At 31.9% G+C, this 24,122-nt stretch overlaps 1 protein-coding gene across 1 annotated transcript in view; it reads right to left on the bottom strand.

Annotated features, from left to right (window-relative positions):
• LOC128132918 (photosystem II protein D1-like) overlaps positions 1 to 24,122 on the bottom strand; it is a 102,966-nt gene continuing 78,844 nt past the window's right edge. Inside the window, exon 2 of the mRNA XM_052769922.1 lies at positions 1 to 296. Coding sequence (XP_052625882.1) covers positions 1 to 296 — 296 coding nt within the window. The remainder of the gene's footprint in view (positions 297 to 24,122) is intronic.

The raw sequence follows: 24,122 nt of genomic DNA, 5'->3' as shown, positions 1-24,122 counted from the left end.
TCATTCATAAGAATGATTGTAAGGAAACGCTTTCACTCCTTGACCAATTGGGTAGATCAAGAAAACAGCAGTCGCAGCTGCAATAGGAGCTGAATATGCAACAACAATCCAAGGTCGCATACCCAGATGGAAACTAAGCTCCCACTCATGACCCATGTAACAAGCTACACCAAGTAAGAAGTGTAGAACAATTAGTTCATAAGGACCACCATTGTATAACCATTCGTCAACGGATGCTGCTTCCCATATTGGGTAAAAATGCAAACCTATAGCTGCAGAAGTAGGAATAATGGCACCTGAAATAATATTGTTTCCATAAAGTAGAGATCAAGAAACAGGTTCACGAATACCATCAATATCCACTGGAGGAGCTTTGAAGATAGCATTATGTAATTTGGGTTTCTCAAATTCAACTATGATTATGGCATACCTCTTCATAGTTTGATTTGTGGGAAATGGCAAATGGGTCTGAACATTTTAGACTTGTTGATATGAGTCCTAGAATCGTTTAAACATATACATATGAGCTGTCCAAGGAAAAGTGTATGAGTTTGAGAAGCTTAGATAAAGTCTTATCAAAGCATCTAGTATTAGAAATATGATCTTAAGAAATTGTTTTCTAGAAGTTCAGCTGATTTCTGAATACATGTCGAAGCTAGTGGGAGCATAAGTGTTATGCTGGTAAAGAAATAATCATCATGTAAGTGGGAGCATGATTATTATGGTAAGTATTGAAAGTTAGCAATATTAATTATAGAAAACAAGTGTTATGATTTGCAAAGTCGTAAGGGTTGAAAAGTTGTTTTGCTATAATTAAGGGAGAGAATATTGTACTTCGTTTCAAAATCTAAAGCTTAGATTGAGAAATTTTAATAAATTTAGTCAAAAGATACATAGTGTATTCTTAAATTTCGATTATGATTACGGTATCCCTCTTCATAGTTCGAATTGTAAGAATGTGACACATAAAATATTATGGCAGAAGATTGATAGAGTATTGTATCTTTATGTAAGACATTATGAATCGTGTCCCATACGCTTCGGTTAAATGATCGATTGCAAGTGCTATAATATTTGACCATTCTAAAATTTTTCCAAATGTCTAGCGCATTAAGAGGGAAAAAGGACAAGAATCGGTTTTGACTAAGATAATTAAACAGCTATCAAAGGACAATCCAAAGTTCGTTGAAGATTGGTCGCTTGTGAGTAGTTGGAAGTATGGCATTGAATGGACTATATCGACATTATTATGAATATATAAGATTCTATTAAAAATGAGTTGTCATATGGTAAATATGGAAATGTTTCCATAATTGGGAGTTGGAAATTAAGAATTTATGTCTAGATTAGAAAATTTTATGCAAAAGAGATGTTCAAAGGAATGTACTTTGAGTGAGAGACATCACATCTATAGAATTGTTCTGTAACAATTTTTGATAGAGTACCTTGTGATTTAGTTGGCCGAGTCTTTGTGATTTTTTGTGCCGTGACTTCACAAGAGGATCATTGCATAAAATATTAGAATTTGACATATTCTAAAAGGTGGCAAGAATTTGGTATTCTTACACTAATTATAAGGATTAGGGATTGTGAAATGAGTTGCATTTGAAAAGTTTCAATTGATCTATTTCACAAAAGTATGGACCATAGGAAACCAAAGTGTGCATGCTTTGAGCATGGGACAATTGTGGTTATGATTCAAGTTATAAAGTTGATTATCTGAAACATTAAACAATGGATAATGAGTAATCGATATGGTGATAAATAAAAGGTGTTTTATTTATATTCAACGGTTTGGGACCATATAGGATTAGTATTATTATTATGTGTCTCTTTGCATGTTTTGACTTCTAGAATAATTGAGTTTATTAAGAATAATCAAATTATTCAAACCATCCACAGTTGTTCATATGTTGGAAGTAGGTATGAATGAAGACTGTCATGAATTGGTTTGTAGATTGTCTAAAGTGTATTAGACATAGCAAAGGTTTGCTGTAACGTTCATGAGTGCTTATGAATATGATTTTAAGCATTGGATTAAACCCACACTCACTTGGATCGCTTCATGGATTTTATCACGAGCGATTGGTGAGATGATAATATCTTGTATTCTTGAAACCAAGATGTGTGAGTTGTATCTTGCGAATCAGTTACACATTGATTATATGTAAATGCACCAGTAACTTGGTGTTATAAAACTTATTGTTGTGTGTGATTTGGTGAGTGAGTGCAAACAAACATTGAGTCGAAGTTTATCCGTTCCTTTTACCCAAAGTGGGATAAAAGTGATATCTGTGGGCCCTCGATGATTTAGTGATGACAAACGTAAATGCTCGGCCGGGCTAGGGCTAATTTGATTTGTTCAATTAGTCAGTCGTTGTAAATCGGAAATCGAGAAACAACACATAGACTGAGAGAATGACTTCAATCCATGTCTCACGTCTATACGATATCTAGAATGGAGGAATATATGATCCTTTATCTAAAGGACAGGTTACTGATAAGATCAAAGTTCGACAGCATCTTTGAGAGCTACGATTGCTAATAGAGTTGTACTTGCATTTGTGGTTAATAGACTTATCCAAGTGGGAGACTGTTGGATTAGTGTCTAAGCCTGTAACCATATTTTTCAAGTACTTGACCCGATTGTGCATGGTCCTTTTGGGTTGCCTTCACCAAAGCAACTTGACTGGAGAAATAATAGAGAAAGAGGTTATTATGATTTATTAATATGTTATAAGAATAATATATTAAAGGAGAAATCATATTTGTTTAATTAATATTGGTCAATAATCAATTAAGAATTAATTTTGTGATCAAGTGTAATTAATTAAACTAGAGGGGCTGAATTGTAATTATATGATAGTTTCAAAGTAGGGTAAGGATTATCCTAGAATATGGGTGGACGAAATCTAAAGGATATGTATCCTTGAAATCGTCCAAAGATGAGGGCATTCAAGGCTTATCTTATTGTTACTTGGTGGGCAAGCAACTAGATAAGGATAAGGACTGAAACCCCAATCTCTACACCTATATAAAGACCCCTAAGGCTCATGAATTCATCCATGCCTTCCCAAGGGGTCCTAGGGACGAAATTCTATACCTCTTCCCTCTCTCTATTACCTCTCCATTTGCTCTTGGTGTTTGTGAGCCATTAGAGGTACTACACTTGTGGTACTTGCTTTCAAAGACAAGAAGATTCAAGATTTAAGTTGTTATTACAATATAACAACAAGAGGTATGTATTTCATCTTTCCTTGTGGATTTCGAAATTCCTAGAAACCTTTTAGGGTTCTTCAAGTGTTCATAATGTTGTATAACTAATAGTGATAACATAGATCCAACTCTAGGGTTGCATGCACACATAGGATTGTTTGTATAAAACCCATCAGGTCTGAGATTAGTTGCTCCAATTCAGCTACTGTTTGAGGAATTCTTGTCGTCAAAGGTGGAGGTGGTAGAGCATCATTCATTTGGTTCTCAGTTACTAGGGTTATTGGGATTTGAGGTTTTATTAGTATTTGTTTTTAAGGAAAGTTTTAACCGAGATTTTTACAAGATTTTTAACAAATCAACTATTTCGCTTAGGTTAGGTAGTGCATAAATCTAACCATAATAAAACTTAGGTGCGCAACTAAGTTTAATTGTGGTACGAAGCATGTACTAAAGAACCTAGTTGAATATTTGATTTTTAATTCCTTGTATTTCTCTTATGTTAGATTAGTGTTTTCTCATAAAGAAATTGAGTTTTTATATAACTCTATATCTTGTATTGTGTGTGTATTATAAATTATCATTTGTTTACTTCGGGAGGTATAATTAATAATACTTATTTTTCATAGATTTATTTGAAATAAATCTAAGCATGGGGTCTTTATCATTAGGAACCTAATTATTAAGTGTTATAGATATACGGGGAAAGACTTAAGGATTTTGGGTTTAAGAATGACTAGACCTACCAGAGTAAGCCCTTAGACTATAGTTGTGCTGTCCTAAGGAAAGTACTATTCGCTATAGTCGTTTAGCTCTGATACCAATGTTCCACGTTCCTTTCGGATTAACGATTATAGCACAGAGGGCTTTGTACTAAGTTTTTGAGTTCTTAGCGATGAAGTGTTTCTCATATAGAATATCCTTAAATTCTTAAGTCCAGGATTTTTGTCGACATTTGTATTCCAAGACTTAACAATGTTTGCATTTCTTTGTCGTCACATTCGAATATATAGTTGTACATACACTATTATACATATATTTTTAAGATTATGTAAATATGTATGTATATATCATTGAAGGCCTAAAAATATTAATTCAATTCTTTGTTTCTTGAATCGTTAATAGCCTTTTCATAAGTTTTCTTTATATATAAAATATTTTATTTTATATAAACAATCATATTGTATAAAACTACTCATTTTTATAAAATAGTACAAGATTTCCTTATAAACTCCGTTTTTATATAAAACATCATTTTTATATAAAAATTATCATGTTTTATAAAAACCACTTATTTTATAAAATGTTACAAGATTCTTTTGTAAACTCCATTTTTATATAAAATATTAATTTTATACAAAAATAATTATATTTTATAAAAAGTACTTATTTTATAAAATGTGACAAGTCTTTTATAAACTTCATTTTTATATAAAATAACAATTTTATATAAAATTAATCATATTTCATAAAAACTGCTTATTTTTATAAAATGTTAAACTCCATTTTTAAATAAAATATCAATTTTATATAAAAATAATCATATTTTATAAAAAAAACTACTTATTTATAAAATATTTTAAGATCCTTTTATAAACTCTATTTTTTTTAAAATATCAATTTTATATAAAAATATTCATATTTTATAAAAACTACTTATTTTATAAAATATTACAAGGTCTTTTCATAAACTCCATTTTTATATAAAATAACAATTTTATATAAAATAATCATGTTTTATAATATAAATCCAATAGAACACTTGTGTATCTATAAGTCTAGTTATCCCATATTATATTTACACTTTACATCTTTCTTGTAAATAAATTAACAAAGAATGTCCTAATCTATAACTTTATTGGTTTATTTTATTAATAACCATTCTAACACTAATGGTTAGTTTTGATTATCAACCAAAAATACTTGCATGGACGTATGTCGCAAAGATAATGCCAATACATATATTTATATTGTCATCTAATATTTTATATAATTGTTTTAACGCTACATTAACAACAAAGGAGGCTAGTTTATCATGCATGAAATATTTTTGTATACTCGTTGTATGTTTTTTTTTTATATAAATAAGATGCTGGGTAGTAACACGTTAGAGAAAATGTTAACAGTATATGACATATTATAGTATTATACTTTCTTATCTAGCATGCAACGTGTGTATGTATCTCCCCCTAGAATTTGTAAAACTAAAAGAAAAGGAGCCATAAAGACTCACTTTTGTTGCGTGATCTAAGCTCGAGATTTAGTTTGTTTTTGGAAAGCTTCTTGTGACAGACCACAAACCGATAACAAAGAGGGAAACCGAGGCTCTTGTCTCTTCTTTGTTTGCTGGAAATCATAAGTTCAACACCTCCAAGGGAGGTATTCTTGGATTGAGTTTGAAATAAAAGTTATGCAGTGAGTGAGGGAGTTTTACGTGAGTTTTGTGGGTGTATTTGATGGGGAAACATGCATGGGTATTTATATGGCTACAAATGTGAAGTGCGGGCCTCATGAGATTGGAGGCAATAGTTTTCTTAATAGTTTAGGTGCATGCAAATGTCCCTTTCAATTCTTAGTAAAATAAACGTGTGTTTTTTTTCCCATTGGAGTTATATTCCCTTGTTTACCCAAGATATGACAATTGGGAGAGGTTCTCTGTAGAGAAATAGACTTTGAAATACAGTCACTATTCTTCATCATGATTTCTTTTATGATATGATATTATTGGTTCTCACTTTATGATAATTGAGATAGATGGCTTCCTAGTTCACGTATGTCAGTATTGTTAATACTATATGTGTGGTTTTATATTGGTTGAATAAAATATGTCATTCCAAATAATGAGGGTAAACAAGTGGTTAGTAGCGTCACATTTAGTGATGTTTAACTTGCTCAAATTGATTTCTCATCTTAGGTGGCATGTGACAATAATTGTAAAAATAAAAATTATCGTTTAAACAATATTTTTAATAAGTCGAGGCGTTCGGAAAGTAGTTATAGATTTAAAACGTCCCACATATGTTTTATTATTTAACCATTTCATTCCTCAGTTCATAATATAATAGTTTTATTGCGGTGGTTTGGTCGACGTTTTCCGATCTAAAAATACCAATTGTTACAATATTTTTAACCTACGCAGCACAACATACGGGAATTCGTCTAGTTATACTAAATTATAAAGGAAACATTTTTTCTTTCACCACATTCATGTGAAACTTACATGCATTTTTCCTTTCACCACATTCATTTGACACTCACATAAGTTTTCATTTTCTTTCTAATAATGATTATAAGTTGGTTAATAAGATTAAATAAATATCAACCCTAAAGTGTAATAATATATAAACTAAATTTCAATATTAAAAAATATATATTTACTTCTACTTATAAAGTTATGTTTTTTTAACTTTTTACATATTATACTTAATTTATTACTTTTAATATATTGTTGGATGTAAATCATTATCATTTTAAAGCTACAACTTTTGGACAACTTGTATAAAATATTTAAATTATAAATTTAAACATAACATTACAGGACCAACTTAAATATAAATTGTAGTTTAACTTAAACAATCCAAATAATATTTTGTATGCAGTTAAAAGTGATAAATTATAGTGTGTTTCTAATAATGATTATAATTTTGTTAATAATGTTAAATAACTATCAAACCTAATGTGTAATCATAAATAAACTAAATTTCAATATTAAAATAATATATTTACTTCTACTTATAAAGTTATGTCTTTAACTTTTAACATATTATACTTCATTTATTAGATTAAATATATTGTTGTATGTAAACCATTATCAATTTAAATCTACAACTTTTGAACGGTTTTCACAAAATTCTTAAACTGTTAATTTAAATATAACATTACAGTGTCAACGTAAATACAAATTTCAATTCCACTTAAAAAACCCAATGAACATTTTGTGAATAGTTAAAAGTAATAAATTGTAGTGCTAAATGCAAAAAACTAAATTATAATATCACTTTAACTAAAATATTTCCTAAAGATATTTGTATAATCGATAAAAGTTTTCAAATAAGTAGCTTAAAATAACTTACAATAACAATAGTTAAAAATAACTTTATATAAATGATTATATTGTTATCTTTAAAATCAAAAATGTTTTAAATAATTATAATGATAGAAATTAAAACATTAAGAAAATAAACTTTAAAAAATTAATTAACAATAACAAAAACTATAAATAACATTAAGCCATATATTATATTTAATTTTATTCATGAATAACTCGCGGGTACAAATGATTCAAACGGTTGAGATTATACAGTTATAATAGATGTATATATTATCATATAATTCAAAATAATCAATATATTATATCAATTTACTATACGAATTATTATATCAAATTTAACAACAATGTTATTGTTATTTTTAAACAAACATATATTTGTAAAATTTTCAACTATATAGGTGTTTTTGCGCAACGTGTGGGCATTCGCCTAATCATATCATACATACATATAAAGATAGCATTTTTTCTTGAATTTCATGCATTTGAAACCCCATTTTTAAACTTTCTCAAACCACATTCATTTGAAACCCCTTTTTTTAACTAATGCAACTCAAAAGTTTTCTTAGTTATGATTTAGCATAATTATAAAGCTAGCATTTTTTCTTTATCATACATACTTATAAAGCTAGCATTTTTTCTTGAATCTCATGCATTTGAAACCTTATTTTTGAACTTACTCAAACCACATTCATTTGAAACCCCCTTTTTTAACTAATGCAACTCAAAAGTTTTCTTAATTATGATTTAGCACTCAAAAGTTTTATAACTTATATTATGTTTAATTAGAATTTAGTGAAAAGTTTATTATAAAAAGGTCATTCTTTTGTGTCTTTTGTGTCTTTTGTGTTATATAAAATCTTACATGTAAAAAGGATTTGAACATATTGTGATTTAAAACTTTTCATATAGTTGAAGCATTCACGATCCAAATATGATGATTTGAAGAAATGGGTTATGTCGCATCGATGGTAATTGTAATATGATTTTTTTCCTTTCAACCAAAACAAATGAAGCTTTTCTATTCTTTTTTTATATTCAGTTTCTCATTTAATTTTTATATGTGATTTGTGTGTATTACTCAATCCTGAATGTAACTCTCCAAACATCAATGTTTTGCTTGGAATATCTTTATGATTCTTCTTTTTCAAGAAAAATATTTTGATTACAGGTTAGTGAAGAATGGTAATCAAATTTCTATGGTTGAATGGTGTTAAATGAAGAAAAAAGATTCATAAAATGGATATAGGGTTTTTTGTTTGAGCAAAGTTGACGAATGTTAGTTTTTTCTTTTGATTTAAATGTATGTTTATGTAACATTTTTATTTATATATTCAACCACCCAATTTTCTTATTTATTTGATTGTAGTTTTTCTATTTTGATTATGTTTATTTTCTATTATTTTTTTATTGGGTTATCCTACACAACATATTTAAAATACAATATTTAAAAAATAACATAATTTTGAACATTTGATATGTAATTATGATAAACATATCATGATATGCTCTTCATATGAAAGCAATTTATCCATGTTACTACGACAAGAATTATATATGACATTTATTAATATATATATATATATATATATATATATATATATATATATATATATATATATATATATATATATATATATATATATATATTATATGTGATTTGTTTAACATGTATCTGCACCTATGTATGTTATAAATTTATAATTTAATATCTTTATGAATAATAATTGAAGGGATTAAAATGATGCATCAAAGCCAATTATTTAGACGAATATAATAACAACAACAACAACAACAACAACAACAACAACAACAACAACAATAATAATAATAATAATAATAATAATAATAATAATAATAATAATAATAATAAATATACATTTCCATGTACCGCATTCATTTTAACCTCACACTACAACTCAAGAGTTTTCTAATTTATGTATATTTATTAGTTACAACTCAAGAGTTTTTAACTTATGATTATTAATTAGTAATCACTAATAGCTTTTTATTTTCCTTTTTTTATAAGGTTGTAAAGTTTTGCTCATTAAAAACATTAATGTATTTGAAGATATTTGTGATTTAAATATGAAGAGTTAATATAAATGTTATAATAGATGTTTTAGTGTTTTTATGTTATTAAAAGTTATAGTGTTTATTTTTCATATTTTTTATTATTCGCTGTATATATATCCTTTTTAATACAAATGTTATAATAAATGTTTTTCTATTTTTATGTTACTAAAACTTGCAGTTCATATTTTTGTTCATATGTTTTGTTACGCGTCATATTATCATTCATTTGATATATAATCTACACAATTTTAAACGGTTTATAAAATTATCAAATAATTGTATATATCACAATGACTTAACAATTAAACTATAATGTTTAATAAAACTCATATATTAACTATATGTTTGCTTTACTACTAATATTTTGTTTCAAAGTAGAAATATTAAATAATAATTTGGTAAAAAATATTATTTTAACTATATAATTCTATTCTCGCGCAACACGCGGGGATTCGCCTAGTATATTTATCAAAGAGACACTTTTACTTACACCACATACATTTGAAACCTCCATGACTTTTTAATTTCTTTCTAATAATTAATATAATTTAGTTAATAATATTGAATTAATGCAAAAACTAATTTATAATAATGAATTAACTAAACTACAATATTAAAATATCATATTTTACTTATATTTATAAAATTATGACTTTAACTTTTTAACATATTATAGTTAACTTATTAGTTTAGAAGTCACAACTTTTGTATAATTTATGATTTTATGCAAAATAGTTAAATTATTAATTTTAATATAATTTTAAACGGTTAACTTAAATTAAAATTTCAGTTAAATTTGAAAAAAACAAAAGGCTATTTTATAAATAGCTAAAAGTTATAAATAATAGTGTTAACCCTAATATGCAATCCTAAATTAAATAAAAAAAAGAAAGAAATTGTTTTTATTAATCATTAAGAATTTTCGAATAAGTAGCTTAAAATTAACTTATAATATGAATAGTTAAAAGCAATATTATATAAAAAAAATTAATGTAATCTTTAAAACAAAAACAATGTTTGTTGTTTTAATTAATTACAATCAAAGAAACTAACATAATTCATCAAAATAAATTTAAAAAAAAAAATCCAATTTTTGAAACCAAATTAATATATTAAGAGTTTTCAAATACATTATTTTAAATAACTTAAAACAACAATATTTAAATGTAAGATTATATAAAAAAAATTATATGTTACCTTTAAAAACAAAAACAATGTTTGATGTTTTAAATAATTACAATGATAGAAATTATAATCTTAAGCAAATAAACTTTTTAAAATTAATTAAGCATAACAACAACTATAGATATCATTAAGGCATATTATATCACTAGCATGCATTGTCCTAACCATCATAGACAAATATTACCGACAAATTAATGCATGCATATATGTTGGGATTTCTATGCTACAACATCCTATGGTGCACATACAACCCTAAATACCTTGGATCTATGTTTTCACTAATTAGACATGGAAATGGTTTCCAAGGCATTAAACCTATAACTAGCATGCATTTGACATAAACCATATAAGATACTAGTTAGGGTAATGTACCTTTTATGTAGCTTCAAGTCTTGATGTATTTGGCCTTAAGAGCTTAGCCCTAATAGCGTGGAAGCCTCAAATGAAGTCACAACACACCTAGGACAAAGGTGGAATTTGAGAGAGAATTCCATGCACCCAAAAACACCCTTGAACTCCAAGAACTTCATATGTAACCACAAGTGGCGTTTTTTAGGTCATGATGCATGTATTTATATGTGTGGTTTTTCAAGAGTCATGGGTATAACCCAAATCCATGCCCATGGGTTTTATGATCCATGGTTCATGTGGCCCAACTCTTCATGTATCCTGACATAAACTTGGTCCAACATAGATCATAAGCCCAACACATATAAATATGACTAATTACCATAATTAGTCCCCATAGATTTAATTAGTCTCTTTTGATCACTAAATTAATTCCAAATTAATTCTTGATTAATACTAATTAAAACATAAGATTTCATATTAATATATTAGAACTTATAATATATTAATAAATCATATATAACCTTCTCTCAAGAATCCATCCAAAAAAACTGTCCTGATGACATGCAACCTAAATGGACCATGCTACTCTCAGGTTGAGTACATACCAATAATAGTTAGGGCTTATACATCTAATCCAACAGTCTCCCACTTGGATAAGTCTAAAACTTTTATTGCAAGTATGACTCTAAAACCCAATTAGCAATCTTAGCTCTTAAAAGTCGTTGTCGAACTCTGACCTAGTCAATTACATGTCCATTAGATAAAGGATCATATATTCCTCCATTCTAGATATCATATGGACTGAGACATGGATTATAATCATTCTCTTTGTCCATCTGTTGTTTCCCGATTTCCGATTTATGATGACCTACTAATTGAACAAATCAAATCAGTCCAGGCCCGACCGAGCACTTATGTTTGTCATCACTAAATCATCGAGGGGCCCATAGATATCGCTCTTATCCCTCCATGGGTAAAAGGAATGGATAAAATTTGACTCATATGCTTGTACTAACTACTGGTTCAATCATACACAAAGGAATGTTTTATAACATCAAGTTACTGATGTGTTTTTGTACAATCAATGTCCGACCAACTCATAGTCAACAAATCATATCTCTAGGTTTGAAGAATATAAGATATTATCGTCTCATGATCACTCGTGATAAAATACACGAAGTGATTCAAATGAGCGTGGGTTTAATCCAATACTCGAATCTTATTCCAGGAGCACTCATGAATACTACAACTATGTCTAAAATATCTAGACATACAACAGACCCATTCATGACAGTCTTGCCTCAATACCTACTTCCAAAATATGATCGACTGTGGACAGTTTTAATAACCAAGTTATTAGGGAAGTCAAAACATGCAAAGTGAAACACAAGAATAATCGAATCCAATACGGTCTTAGAACTTATGAATATAAATAAAACACCTTTTATTTATTACCATATTGATTACACATTATTCATTGTATAATGCTTTGATTTATCAACCTAATACTTGAATTAAAACAATAGTCATTCCATGCTCCAAGCATGCACACTATGTTTGTCTATGATCCTTACTTTGTGAAATATACCAATTGAACATGATTCCAATGATGCTTATTTCACAATCCTAAATCCTTATTGCAAATCTAAGAATACAAGATTCTTTTCCATTTACTGAAATTTGTTAGATTCTAAACATATATGCATTGATCCTTTTGTAATGACTAAGCACAAAAGCCACAAAGACTCGGCAACAGACATTACAAAGTATTCCAATGGAGAGCAATTCCATGAAAACGAAGTCTCACATTCAAAGCACATTCCTTTGAACATCCTTCCTGCATTAAGTTTTTTCTAATCTTACACATATTTAATGAATGACTTCCACTTATGGAAACATTTCCAAATTCCCATTTTGACTATCACTTTTGAACAAGAGGTGCCTCCTTTCAAAGTATGTCAATATGGTCCTTCCAAAATTAACACCATACTTCCAATTGTCCATGAGCAACCAATCTTTGGTAAACCTCAGATTGTCCTCGACAATTGCTTAAGCAGTTTAGTCATATCCAGTTCTAGTTCTTTTTCCCTCTTAATGCCCTAGGCATTTGGAAAATTTAAAATGGATGAATATTACAACACATGTAATCGATACTATATCTGAAGCATATGAGACACGATTCATGATTTCTCACATAAAGACATGATACTAGACCAATCTTTGGTTATAATATTTCTATTTCTATTTGACATGTTCTCATATTTCAGATTATGAAAAAGGGATGTCGTAATCATAATCGAATTTTAGAACGCAAATAATGTAATTATGAATTCATACTTAATTAAAATCTCAATCTAAGATTATAGAATTGAAATGAAGTATGAATTCCTCTCCCTTAATTATAGCAAAACAACTTTTGCAGCGTTGTAAATTGAAACTTTTGTTTTCTATAATTAACATTGCTAACTTGCAAAACTTAACATAAAATCATGCTCCCACTAACATGATAATTATAACAATTATGCTCCCACTAGCTTTGACATGTGTCCAGAAATCAGCTGGTCTTCTAGAAATCAATACTTTATTCAATTTCTTATGAAAGTTCAGATTTCTGATACGAGATGCTTTGATAAGACTTTATCAATATCATACACCTTTCCTTAGATAGCTCACAATTTTTATAACTTTGAAAAGGGATGGCGTAATCATAGTCTGAATCGTTTAGACCTTTGCCATTTCTCACAAGTCCATGTTAGTGTGCCGGTTAACCACACACGTTCCATTAACGACTTTGAGAATGCCAATATCACAATTGGTATCTACTTAAAATCTATTTAGCGAAAGTTTTTCCTCACCGTCATTTTTATGAATCGGAGAGAAACCTTATGACACTTAGATTTTATGGTGTATGTGTTCCTATCCATGTGAATTTTTCATAAACACAAGAGGAAGTTAGTAACAAATCCAAACTCATATGGACTGAACTTGTTCAATCTTAAATTCTTGCCACCTGGCAGCACAAGGGCCTACCATTGCTTCCAAGTAGTTATGCAAACAATTGAGAACTCATAGACCTCACATGCACATTCAAATTTAAGTGGAATGGGCATAGAAACAAGAATATGTCAGCACAATAGGCTATAAACCTCAAATCGTGTGCTAGTGATAAACAACAAGTTTTGTTCTTGATTAGTTCTTGAAACTTTTCAAGATCTTTAAGAATCCCACTGACCTCTTGACATATAAGATTCTCTCGTCAAGAACCATTCCTTGACAAAGAAAATATTTAAGAGCTAGGGTGGATTCTTATCAAGACAAACACTTCACACAATTGGCCTTAGTTAGTCTTTGTTTTATCCTAAACATCACAACTTACCAATTTCAAATGTACAAGAATAAGAAAGCATTTTACTCTACATTTGACAAGTGTTATGAACCTTCTTAAGATTATGTTACTCAAGTTACAATCTTGGATTATTACTCTAAGACTCAATTTTGGAACGAAGTATGATTCATCTTTTGATTTAACCATTTCCACAGTCCACGATTCCTCTTCTTAGCCAAACAAATGCACTAAGATGTCCTTAGAGAAGCAATTGTGATATGGTTTCATAATCACTAAGATAATCATAAAACAATATACTCAAGTACTCTCCCATCTTTTCAGATTGGAAAACTTTTATCTTTCTACCTAATTTGATTCTTCTTATTCGTTCTGCCTTACATTAAAACTTTTCTAATGTTTCAGAATTACACTTAAACTTGTAACTATGACCATATTTACTAAATTTTAGTAAATCATGACGAATAGCCTTATCGTTCTTTGTGGTGGCCCGACTAGCGTACAACCAAGTGTACCCGATCCTATAGTCCTTCACTTGACTCACACGAACAAACATTGAATTAGTCTTAATTTTCCAAAGATGAAAATTCTCATTCATCATACAATACAAGTTGCATGATTCTAAGTTTCTATCCAACTGAAACTTGGGTGACGAGAATCTTTCCTTATTTGGTAAATGATGACACTACCATAAATGAAATAATCAAATCCATTTTCCAATATTGCTATCAATGGAATCACATAAACAATAATTTTTCACAAATTCCATTGTACGGATACTTAAAATAAATAAAATCAAAAATTTTCTTTTTATTTTAAAATTGCGGAAAGACTTATCATTACAATGCAAATATATATGAAAATTATATTATTATGCATTCCTAAGCAATCTGTCATAACTCTTAAGCAGCAACTTAAAATTCTGATCATCGAACCGTGCTATCGAAATCCATCTATTCACGATCAGAATCAGCTTACTCTTCCTTTAAGCTTCCTCTCTTTTCTTTGATTCTTAAAACATCAAATTACGACCGAGTCACATCGTGTAATAAGAATCTCCAAATAGGAACTTAACAGAGTTAGATAGTAGAATTACCTGAAGTAGAGTCATACATTCTAACTTTATAATCCTTATGATTATTCAGGTAAATAGGGCAGCATCGAAACCAATGCCCCTTCCTTTGGCAATAGAAACATATGGATTCTTTTAAAAAGATACATTGGACTATCTCAGACTTAGCCTTTCTCTTTACCATTTGGTCAACCGAGCTGACTATGGTCGATCCCTTTCTAGTGGGAAGAGAAAACTTTTCTGTACTTCTAATGATACCATTGTCAATGTCCATGGAAGTTTGGGAAGTAGATCTTCCAATCAAATTTTCCTTACAAGTGCCCTAAATCATTGTCGATTCAGCAGCAACAAGAAAATAGGTAAGATTAATAAGGGTCATGTCGTGGTCTGTCATATAGTAGTCCTTGATGAACTCATTATATGACTCGGAAGGTGACTGAAGAACCCAGTCAACAATCAACTTCCTTGACATTTTGACACCCAACTCTCCCGACTTGTCAAAATTTGACTTCATCTCCAAGATGTGAGTAAATATAAACACTGCTTTCCAATAGGGATCGAGTGACCTTGAACTTTTCAAGAACTTGTGTGTGACAACCTGAAATCATTCCGTCACCGTAACCCGTTTTCCGTTAATAGAACTCGTTCTTATTAAACTTTTCCGTTAACATTGGGATCAGACAAATAAAAATGTGAACTTTTATTATGACTTCATAAGGATCAGAATAAATTAGGAATACGGGAAACACCCTCAATATTCTTTTAAAAAGTGTTAGTTACAAACAAGTTAAAATACGACCACTTAATCGGGGACGACCATAAGCCCCGTTTAACGTCGGTATCGGGTAGAATTCCACCGGGCCACAAACTCAAACCCTATATAAGGTTTGAGTGGTCACCAAGTTAGACTTTTTACCACTCTAGTCACACTCTCTCTACTCTCTCTCTTCAAGGCCCGATTCTTCCAAAAATCCGCAAGTTTCCGCTTCCAAACTGTAAGTTCTCTTACCCTAGACTGTTCTACAACTCATTACATGTTAATATAGCTTGAAAATCATCCAAGAAGGATAAGAACAAGGAATTTACGGCCCAAGAACCCTCATAGGCCATAAACCCCTAAAAGTGTGCCAAAATGCCCCCAAATCTCTTCCTTAGGCTTAGAGGCTAACTTAGAACATACCGTAGAAGTGTTTTAGACATTAAACCTTATGTTTGGAGGCTTAAAAGAGGGTTTATGGCCCATGAACACTCTTAGGCCGTAAAATCCCTCAAACTATGCAAATTGAGCCTATAACCCCCGATTTAGCCTTGGACCTTCACATGGAAACTTGTAGGAGTAAGCTAAGGACCTCAAAAACGAAGTATAAGGGGTGTCCAAGGGTTTATGGCCGTAAACCATGGGGTTGACGACCGCAAACTCCCAAGGAGTTGTCCTAGGACCGCAAACTCCAAGGGAGTGCCCCTTTTGAACCCTAAACACCCCTCAAGCCTTGGAATTTACCTTGGAACCCTTCCTAGAGATACAAGAGACTTGAAAACACACAAATACACTCCTCCCATGAGTTTACGGTCGTAAAATCATGGGGGAAGTGGTCCCTCAGCCGTAAACTCACCCAAGGTGAGTATGTGAGGAGTAAACTCCATAGTGAGGCCTAACACTCCTTCCTTGCAACCCAATAGCCTCCTAGCACTTGGCCAAAGAGTTTTTCTTTGCATTAGGATGTCTATATGTGTTTAATTAGTGTCTTAATCACTAATTACTTGTAAACATATGTCTTCATATGTCACTAGGGTCATAGAGTGTGTACAAGTCTTTACTTGACACCAAACGCTTATCCGACACTTCCACCCGATCTACTCGCTGCAGGTGAGTTCATACCTCTTAATTAAGCTTTCAAATGTTTTTACATGTTTTAGGGGGGGGGGGGAATACAAGTTAAATGCAACAAGTTTTAGTATCAAATCGTATGTGATTTATAACTTGCAACCAAAAAGGATTTTCTATACTTTTAGCTACTTGTTAATAAAACTGTTTTTAAATAATTATCAAATGCGTTTTCTAGGTTAAATTGTTGTTAAACTATTTTCAAACTGTGTTTAAACTACTTTTCTTTTAAACTATGTCTACACCAATATATTTATATAAATAAGACTTGAAGGACTTAGGACCGATAGCTCGCCTTATTTCCTATTCTTGTTTGATTGTGGTCTTAGGGTATATTGTTATCCGTCTGACTGTCGTTGAATTCTTAGTTATATATCATATATATTTGTGTTAGATATGAAAGTCTTCATCTTATTCAATACCTTTGTAAAACAAAGGCATGCAATCCCACACTCTAATTAACTATAATAGGTATAGTTAAGACTACTGCTCATTACCTCTATCACTGTGATACCCACTATAATTTCTACTAATACAAATTAATACATGTTAAGGATAACACTCTATATACTATACTAAAAGTTCACTATACTGTAATACAAGAGAATACACTAATATAGAACGTGACACACTATCCCTCTATACGACACTCTACTACGCGAATACCATGTAACCAGAGCTTCCCGGAAGGAAAGCAACACTACATGTATAGATCTATAGAGGATGGACACTATTACATCCCGACTGTTAACTACAGTCCGAGCTGACTAGGCCCAAGGGTGACAAATCATCGCTACACTACGCATGACCGGGAACGTCATCGGACTCTCTATTATCACACAGATTGGTTACATGAGAAATCAATTCCTTATCCAAATTAATACACTAAGAATTAAAGGTTAAACTAACTTCCCGAAGTAAATAAAAATATATTACTATTCGAAGTTTACAACACTACTACAGCCAGCCGGAAATACTTTTATACACTTGAATGATTAAACTTACAAATACTCGAATCTGGAAAATATAGGATTTTCTAGGGATTTTTACTAATCTCAAACATTAATCACAGCTTTTACATTATATGAATGTAAACACTTTTATACAAGCAACGAAATTAAAATTCTTATGAACTCACCAGCTTTATGCTGATACTCGTTTTCTAAATAACTTGTATTCTCAGGTCAAAAATAGACAGGTACTGGTGCTGCTTTTGAGAAGATGGAGCATATACAAGACCCATCTTTTATTTTTGTTTATACTTTTGGTGTCTATTAACTGTATAGAACACGTTTGTATTTAAAATCACTATATTAATGCAATGGTTGTTGTCGCTTGTTTTTACTATTATGCAATTGTTATGATACTGTAAATGGCGTCCTCCACCCCAGAACGTATTCCACCGTTCTCGGTTTTGGGGTGTGACAGATTGGTATCAGAACATTGTTTATAGTGAATCAAGTATATCAACCCATAAAAGACATACGAACTATAAACACTTCGGGACTAAAACACTCTGACCAAGAATATATACTTTTAAATACTAAGATATTTAATTAAGTATATATATATATATATATATATATATATATATATATATATATATATATATATATATATATATATATATATACATTCACCAATACAAAGGGTCAGTATCATACTAGAACAGAACAAAAGTATTAAGATTGTTGAACAACACAATTGGGCTTAGAGACATATAGTCACATCTGGGTGGATGTAGCCTGATGAATTACATTTTTCTAGGAGTGACTAGCATGTGCGTAAGAGTGATTGTGGTGTTGCGACAAGTCTAAAAACTTACCAACACTACCACAAGAATACTAGAACAAGAATACTATAGGAATATTCTATATTCTACTAACTACATATGTGATAACTAAAAGGGTCGTTACTAGTAGGGCAATAGTTGCTAAGTGGATACACCACAGTTACATATGACTAGGGCGCTATAGACTTAGAATCTATGACCTTTGCTTCATTTCCTGTTCTTGTTTGATTGGGGATCTGGAGTTAGGGTCGCTTATTTGAAGGACTATCTTGCTTCGGTTACATGTAACTGGTATGCACTATGCAAGTATTGGGTCGACTGATAACGATAATCTTATAAGTATCTTAGATTAGTACGTCTATTAACCTTTTCTTTCCTCATTCATTTTTAGATAGCATGGCTGGCTTCCACCATCACGGCGATCCGTATTATCCGAACCAAGGCAATGGAGGACGGCTCGATGAGGAGCCAGAAGATGATCACCCAATCCCTTTAGATGATCACCGTGCTGAAGGTTTTTCGGACAACTCCGACTCCGAACCAGAAGTCAACAATCTACCTCCAGTAGCTCCAAACCCTAATCCCCGTCCGACATTTCAAGGTCCCACCCCCATGTGGGCAATAACCTTGAACCGATGGAGCAATGAGCAGGGTCAGCCTGCACCTTTCGACGGAGACCGAAGCTTCTACAACATAAGCGAAGAAGGATCAGCGGACCGAGTCTTGCCCATCATGGTCTGTAGGATTTCCGGGAACACCAAAATAGGTCAAGCAGCCATCAAGAGAGTCATGGAAATTGATGCCAACTCCAGCCTTAACACTGCCCGCATCCGCCAATTGGAAGAAGCCATGGATAGGACTAGGGGGAACAATGAGGCTCTGCCGCAACAACTAGCTGCATTCCGAGCCAAAGTTAGGGAACTCCGAGCATGTCAGAGGGTTCGGGAGAGACATCTTCAGGAAGTTGTTCGCCAACTGGCTAATTTTAGGGCTCACCCAACGAGTAACCGTCATCAGTAGAATATATCTGCTTATCTTTCCCTTTTGTTTAAGGAATAGCCTTTTTCTTTCTATTCTCGGTAGAGCACTTGTTTGTAAACATTCCTAACTTTGAAAGTACTCTAATTAAGCCTCTAGGCTGCCAACATTTTCCTTATGGTTTGATGTAAGACCTACTGTTAGGTCGCTTTTCCCGAATTCATTGTACATCATTAATACCTGTAATATTGGCAGCTACACACTTTGTGAAAAAGTCTGAAGCTTTGTGTTTTCTACTATATTGCTATGATTCTATCTGATAACTGAACTATGTCAGTTTGGTCAGTGAAACTCTCACAACTTAATTACAATCGATTCTCACTATTATCTTCATCTTTATAAATTTCCAGTAAAAGATGCTGTCACACCCCAAAACCGAGAACGGCGGAAACGTTCTGGGGTGGAGGACGTCATGTAATGTATCACAACAATGCAAAGTAGTAAACAAGCAACAACATAATCCATTGCATTAATAGTATAATTTTAATTACATTTGAGTTCTTTCATAGTAAAATTCTACAAAAATGAATAATCAAAAATAAAAGACGAGTCTTGATTTCTCCGTCTTCACAGAACCTGGTAGTCGTACCTATCTATCCGTATCCTGGGAATACAAGTTATTTTGAAAGCGAGTATCAGCAATAATGCTGGTGAGTTCATAAGTATTTATGTGACTTTGATTTGTAAAGCTGAAAAGAAAGACATGTAAATGTATGAAGGGAAGTTTGTACCAACGAACATGTTTGCAAGTAATTGTAAACGTTTGAAAGCCCTAGAAAATCCCATATTTTCTACTAGTATAAATTGTAGTCTTCTACCAAGACTCGACTGTTTTCAATGTTTGTTTCAGAAATCCAATATTTGTTTATAAGTGGGTGGTAGTTTAAAAGACCCAAAATGAACTACCATGATGTTTTCATGTCATAAAATAGTAGATTTGTGTACAGTTATAATCGCTAAGATATATGAAAACTCCATAAATCAACGTGTTTTTAATACTCCATGTGAGTTTTATAACCATGCTATTAACACTGATGGCCTGTAACAACGTTCTTCAGGCGTTGGAATGTTATGACATTTGTCACCCCAGACCTGCCGGTCTAACTGTAGCTAACAGTTTAGGTGCGGGATTGTCAATCCCGTATAGATCTATACACAAGTATCACGCTCCCCCTACAAGGGATTATGGTATATAATACAGGACTTAATAATGCATACTCGAACGTACGTGAAGCGTCTCACAACCTAGTATAAAACAGATTTACGTATGAAAATGTCCATTGATTTTTATATGAAAATACCTTCTTGATATGGTACTTGTAGTATATGAATGTTTAGTATACTATCTCATGTAATTGTATTCCTTGAAATGGTACGTCTTGAAGTTGTATGCTTTTGTAATTGTATGTCGTAAGATTATATGCCTTTTAATTGTATATAATTGTATCTCTTCGCATAGTATGTAATGTATTTGTATGGACTCATGAATAGACTGAATCTGGTATGATTCTTGATACTTGGAATGGTAAGTAGTATATCTTAACTATACCTATTATAGTTACTAGTAGTGTGTGTGTATAATCGAAATATGCCTTTGCTACCCCAAAGGTACTGAGCCAACTGAATAGAAAACTTTTATGTCTATATCTGTATACCTGATATATATATATATATATATATATATATATATATATATATATATATATATATATATATATATATATATATATATATAACCATACGTGTTTAGGCATGCATTTGACAAATAAAATATAAAGGAAGTTTTGTATAACCTTTGAGAAGTTTAATAAATAATAAGAAGTGATAACTTGATGTCAGTTTATAAAACAGTTGGAAAGTAGTTTGTTTGATAAAAACAATTTTAAGTATAAGAAGACCTTTGTTTGAAATACGATTCTAACGGTGTTTGAAAGGAAACATAAAGTATGTAAGACAGTTTGATAAAGAGTTTTTAACATGTAAAAACGTTTGTCGTAAACTATTATAGTTTTTCCAAAAGTTCGTTTCGTTTGTATAGTAACCCTAGTGTAATGCTCACTTGTTATGAAATGTGTAACTTTTTGTGGTGACATAAATGAACACCTGTACTCAAGGTATAAATAAACTGTTTGATTCGTATACGTATAACTACATATTTGATTTCAATAGATAAGATGATATCGTGTTATGTTTCCGTACGAAGGATTCCATATAATGGTTATGAATCACATATGATTTACTTGATAAAAATGAGTATTTAGTGAAACTTTGAGTTACACACGATAATAATCGTGTGTTTACTTGTATTCCCCCCTTAAAAGTGTATATTAAAACAATATTGATAACACATTTAAAAATATAGATTATAGGGGTATGAACTCACTGAAGAAGGCGCGTGATTTGAAGAAAACGAGATTTTCCCGGGCGGCACCTCGACCGGAAAGTGACGAGATTCTCGGGAATCTCGGGGCTTCGGACTTTTGTCGGGGCTTGAATATGAAACCGGGAAGTCGGGATGTTGTCGGCACGAAAAACGAGGCGAAAATGAGAGAGAATTGAAGGAATTTAGTGAAAACAGCCGGCACCTTCGCAGCCTATTTATAGGAGCTGGAGGTCCTCGGTACGCAGGGCGTACTTCGGACTTACGCGGGGCGTTCCTCGTACGCGAGGCGTACTCCGAAGGTACGCGGGGTGTTCTTTTGCATCACTGCTTACCGCATCCTCGGGCGAAGAGTCTGGTCGTCGTGGCTGATCCGGAGCCTTGTATCTGAGTACGCGGGGCGTACGAGGGTACGCAGGGCGTACTCCTTCGGATAAGACTTTGAAGTGCGTGCCAAGAACTTCTAAAATGCGTAACTTTCGCATACGAGCTCCGTTTTTGACGTTCTTTATATCCACGCGAAGGTGAGAAAATACTCTACAACTTTCATTTAGACTCCATCGGCTAATTTTGACTTTATTTTTAATTATATTTTAATTAATAGGTCGGGACACGATATTCTCGTTAAAAAGCTGTAATTTCTTCATCCGACGTCCGATTTCGTCAGACTTTTTATCGTTATACTCCTATTGTCGGGCTCTCTAACTTTTGTTTAGGTTGTGTCGGCTAAAGATCGCTCGATCTCTATTTCGAGTTTTTAGCCGTGTACTGCTAGGTTAGAGACTTCGAAAAATCATAACTTCCTCATACGAAGTCAGATTTGGGCGTTTTTTTATGCATGATCACGGTTTAACGTAAGCTACGACTTTCGTTTTGATACCTAAGGCTAAAAATTATTGTATCGAAACTTTGTGTTTTACGTCTATCAGCGTTGCCGGCTTTCGCCGTGAATTTTAGATTGGTCATAACTTCTTCGTTATAACTCGGATTTTAGTGTTCTTTATATGTACGAAAACCTTGATACGAGTCCTACCACTTTATTTAACCCAAATATGATTTTAGGATAGTTAAATTTTGGCTTAAGTTTGACTTGTGTTTCGTTATATTGGCTCAAAATGTCGGGTTGTCACATCATCCCCCTGTTAGAGGGAATTTCGTCCCGAAATTCGAGTTTAAGCAGAATTAATGATTATGCTACGGATAGAAGTTTTATTTGCTTCTCGTGTTCTTAGGCTGTCTTGAGGTATAGGTAGTGACTTTTCTTCTTGCTTAAGAACGCAGCCAAGCCCTTGGTTGGATGTATCGCATTACACCATGCAATATTCTATTCCCTTTTTGGGAGGGATAATATTGGTGCGATGCATCAGACTTATGTTAGCGTTTGGAACGCTCTTTTTTTTTGTTTACAAACAAATCCGGTGTTCTTCCAAGTGAGAAACTTATCCTAAAGAATCCCCTTCTGATGAGTTTGTTAAGCTTGCTAGGAAGTTCTTGCATCTCGGTTGTAGCTATACAGTAAGGTGATTTTGGCTACTGGGGTAGCCCCTGGAATTAAGTCGATTCTGGATTCGACTTGACGCTGTGGTGGTAGTCTCGGTTGTCCTTCCGGAAAGGTGTCGGAAAAAGCCGCGTACTTCTTGGATGTTCTGAATGTCCTTCACTTTTCGGCATGTCTCGGCGATGTGTGCAAGGAATACATGATATTTCTTTCATAAGCATTTCTGAGCATGCATACACGA

The sequence above is a fragment of the Lactuca sativa genome, chromosome 3 (assembly GCF_002870075.4).
Source record: "Lactuca sativa cultivar Salinas chromosome 3, Lsat_Salinas_v11, whole genome shotgun sequence".
In the NCBI taxonomy this organism is placed as follows: Eukaryota; Viridiplantae; Streptophyta; class Magnoliopsida; order Asterales; family Asteraceae; genus Lactuca; species Lactuca sativa.
Note: the sequence above shows the minus strand (reverse complement) of the source record. Positions and strands in the feature narration are given on the sequence as shown.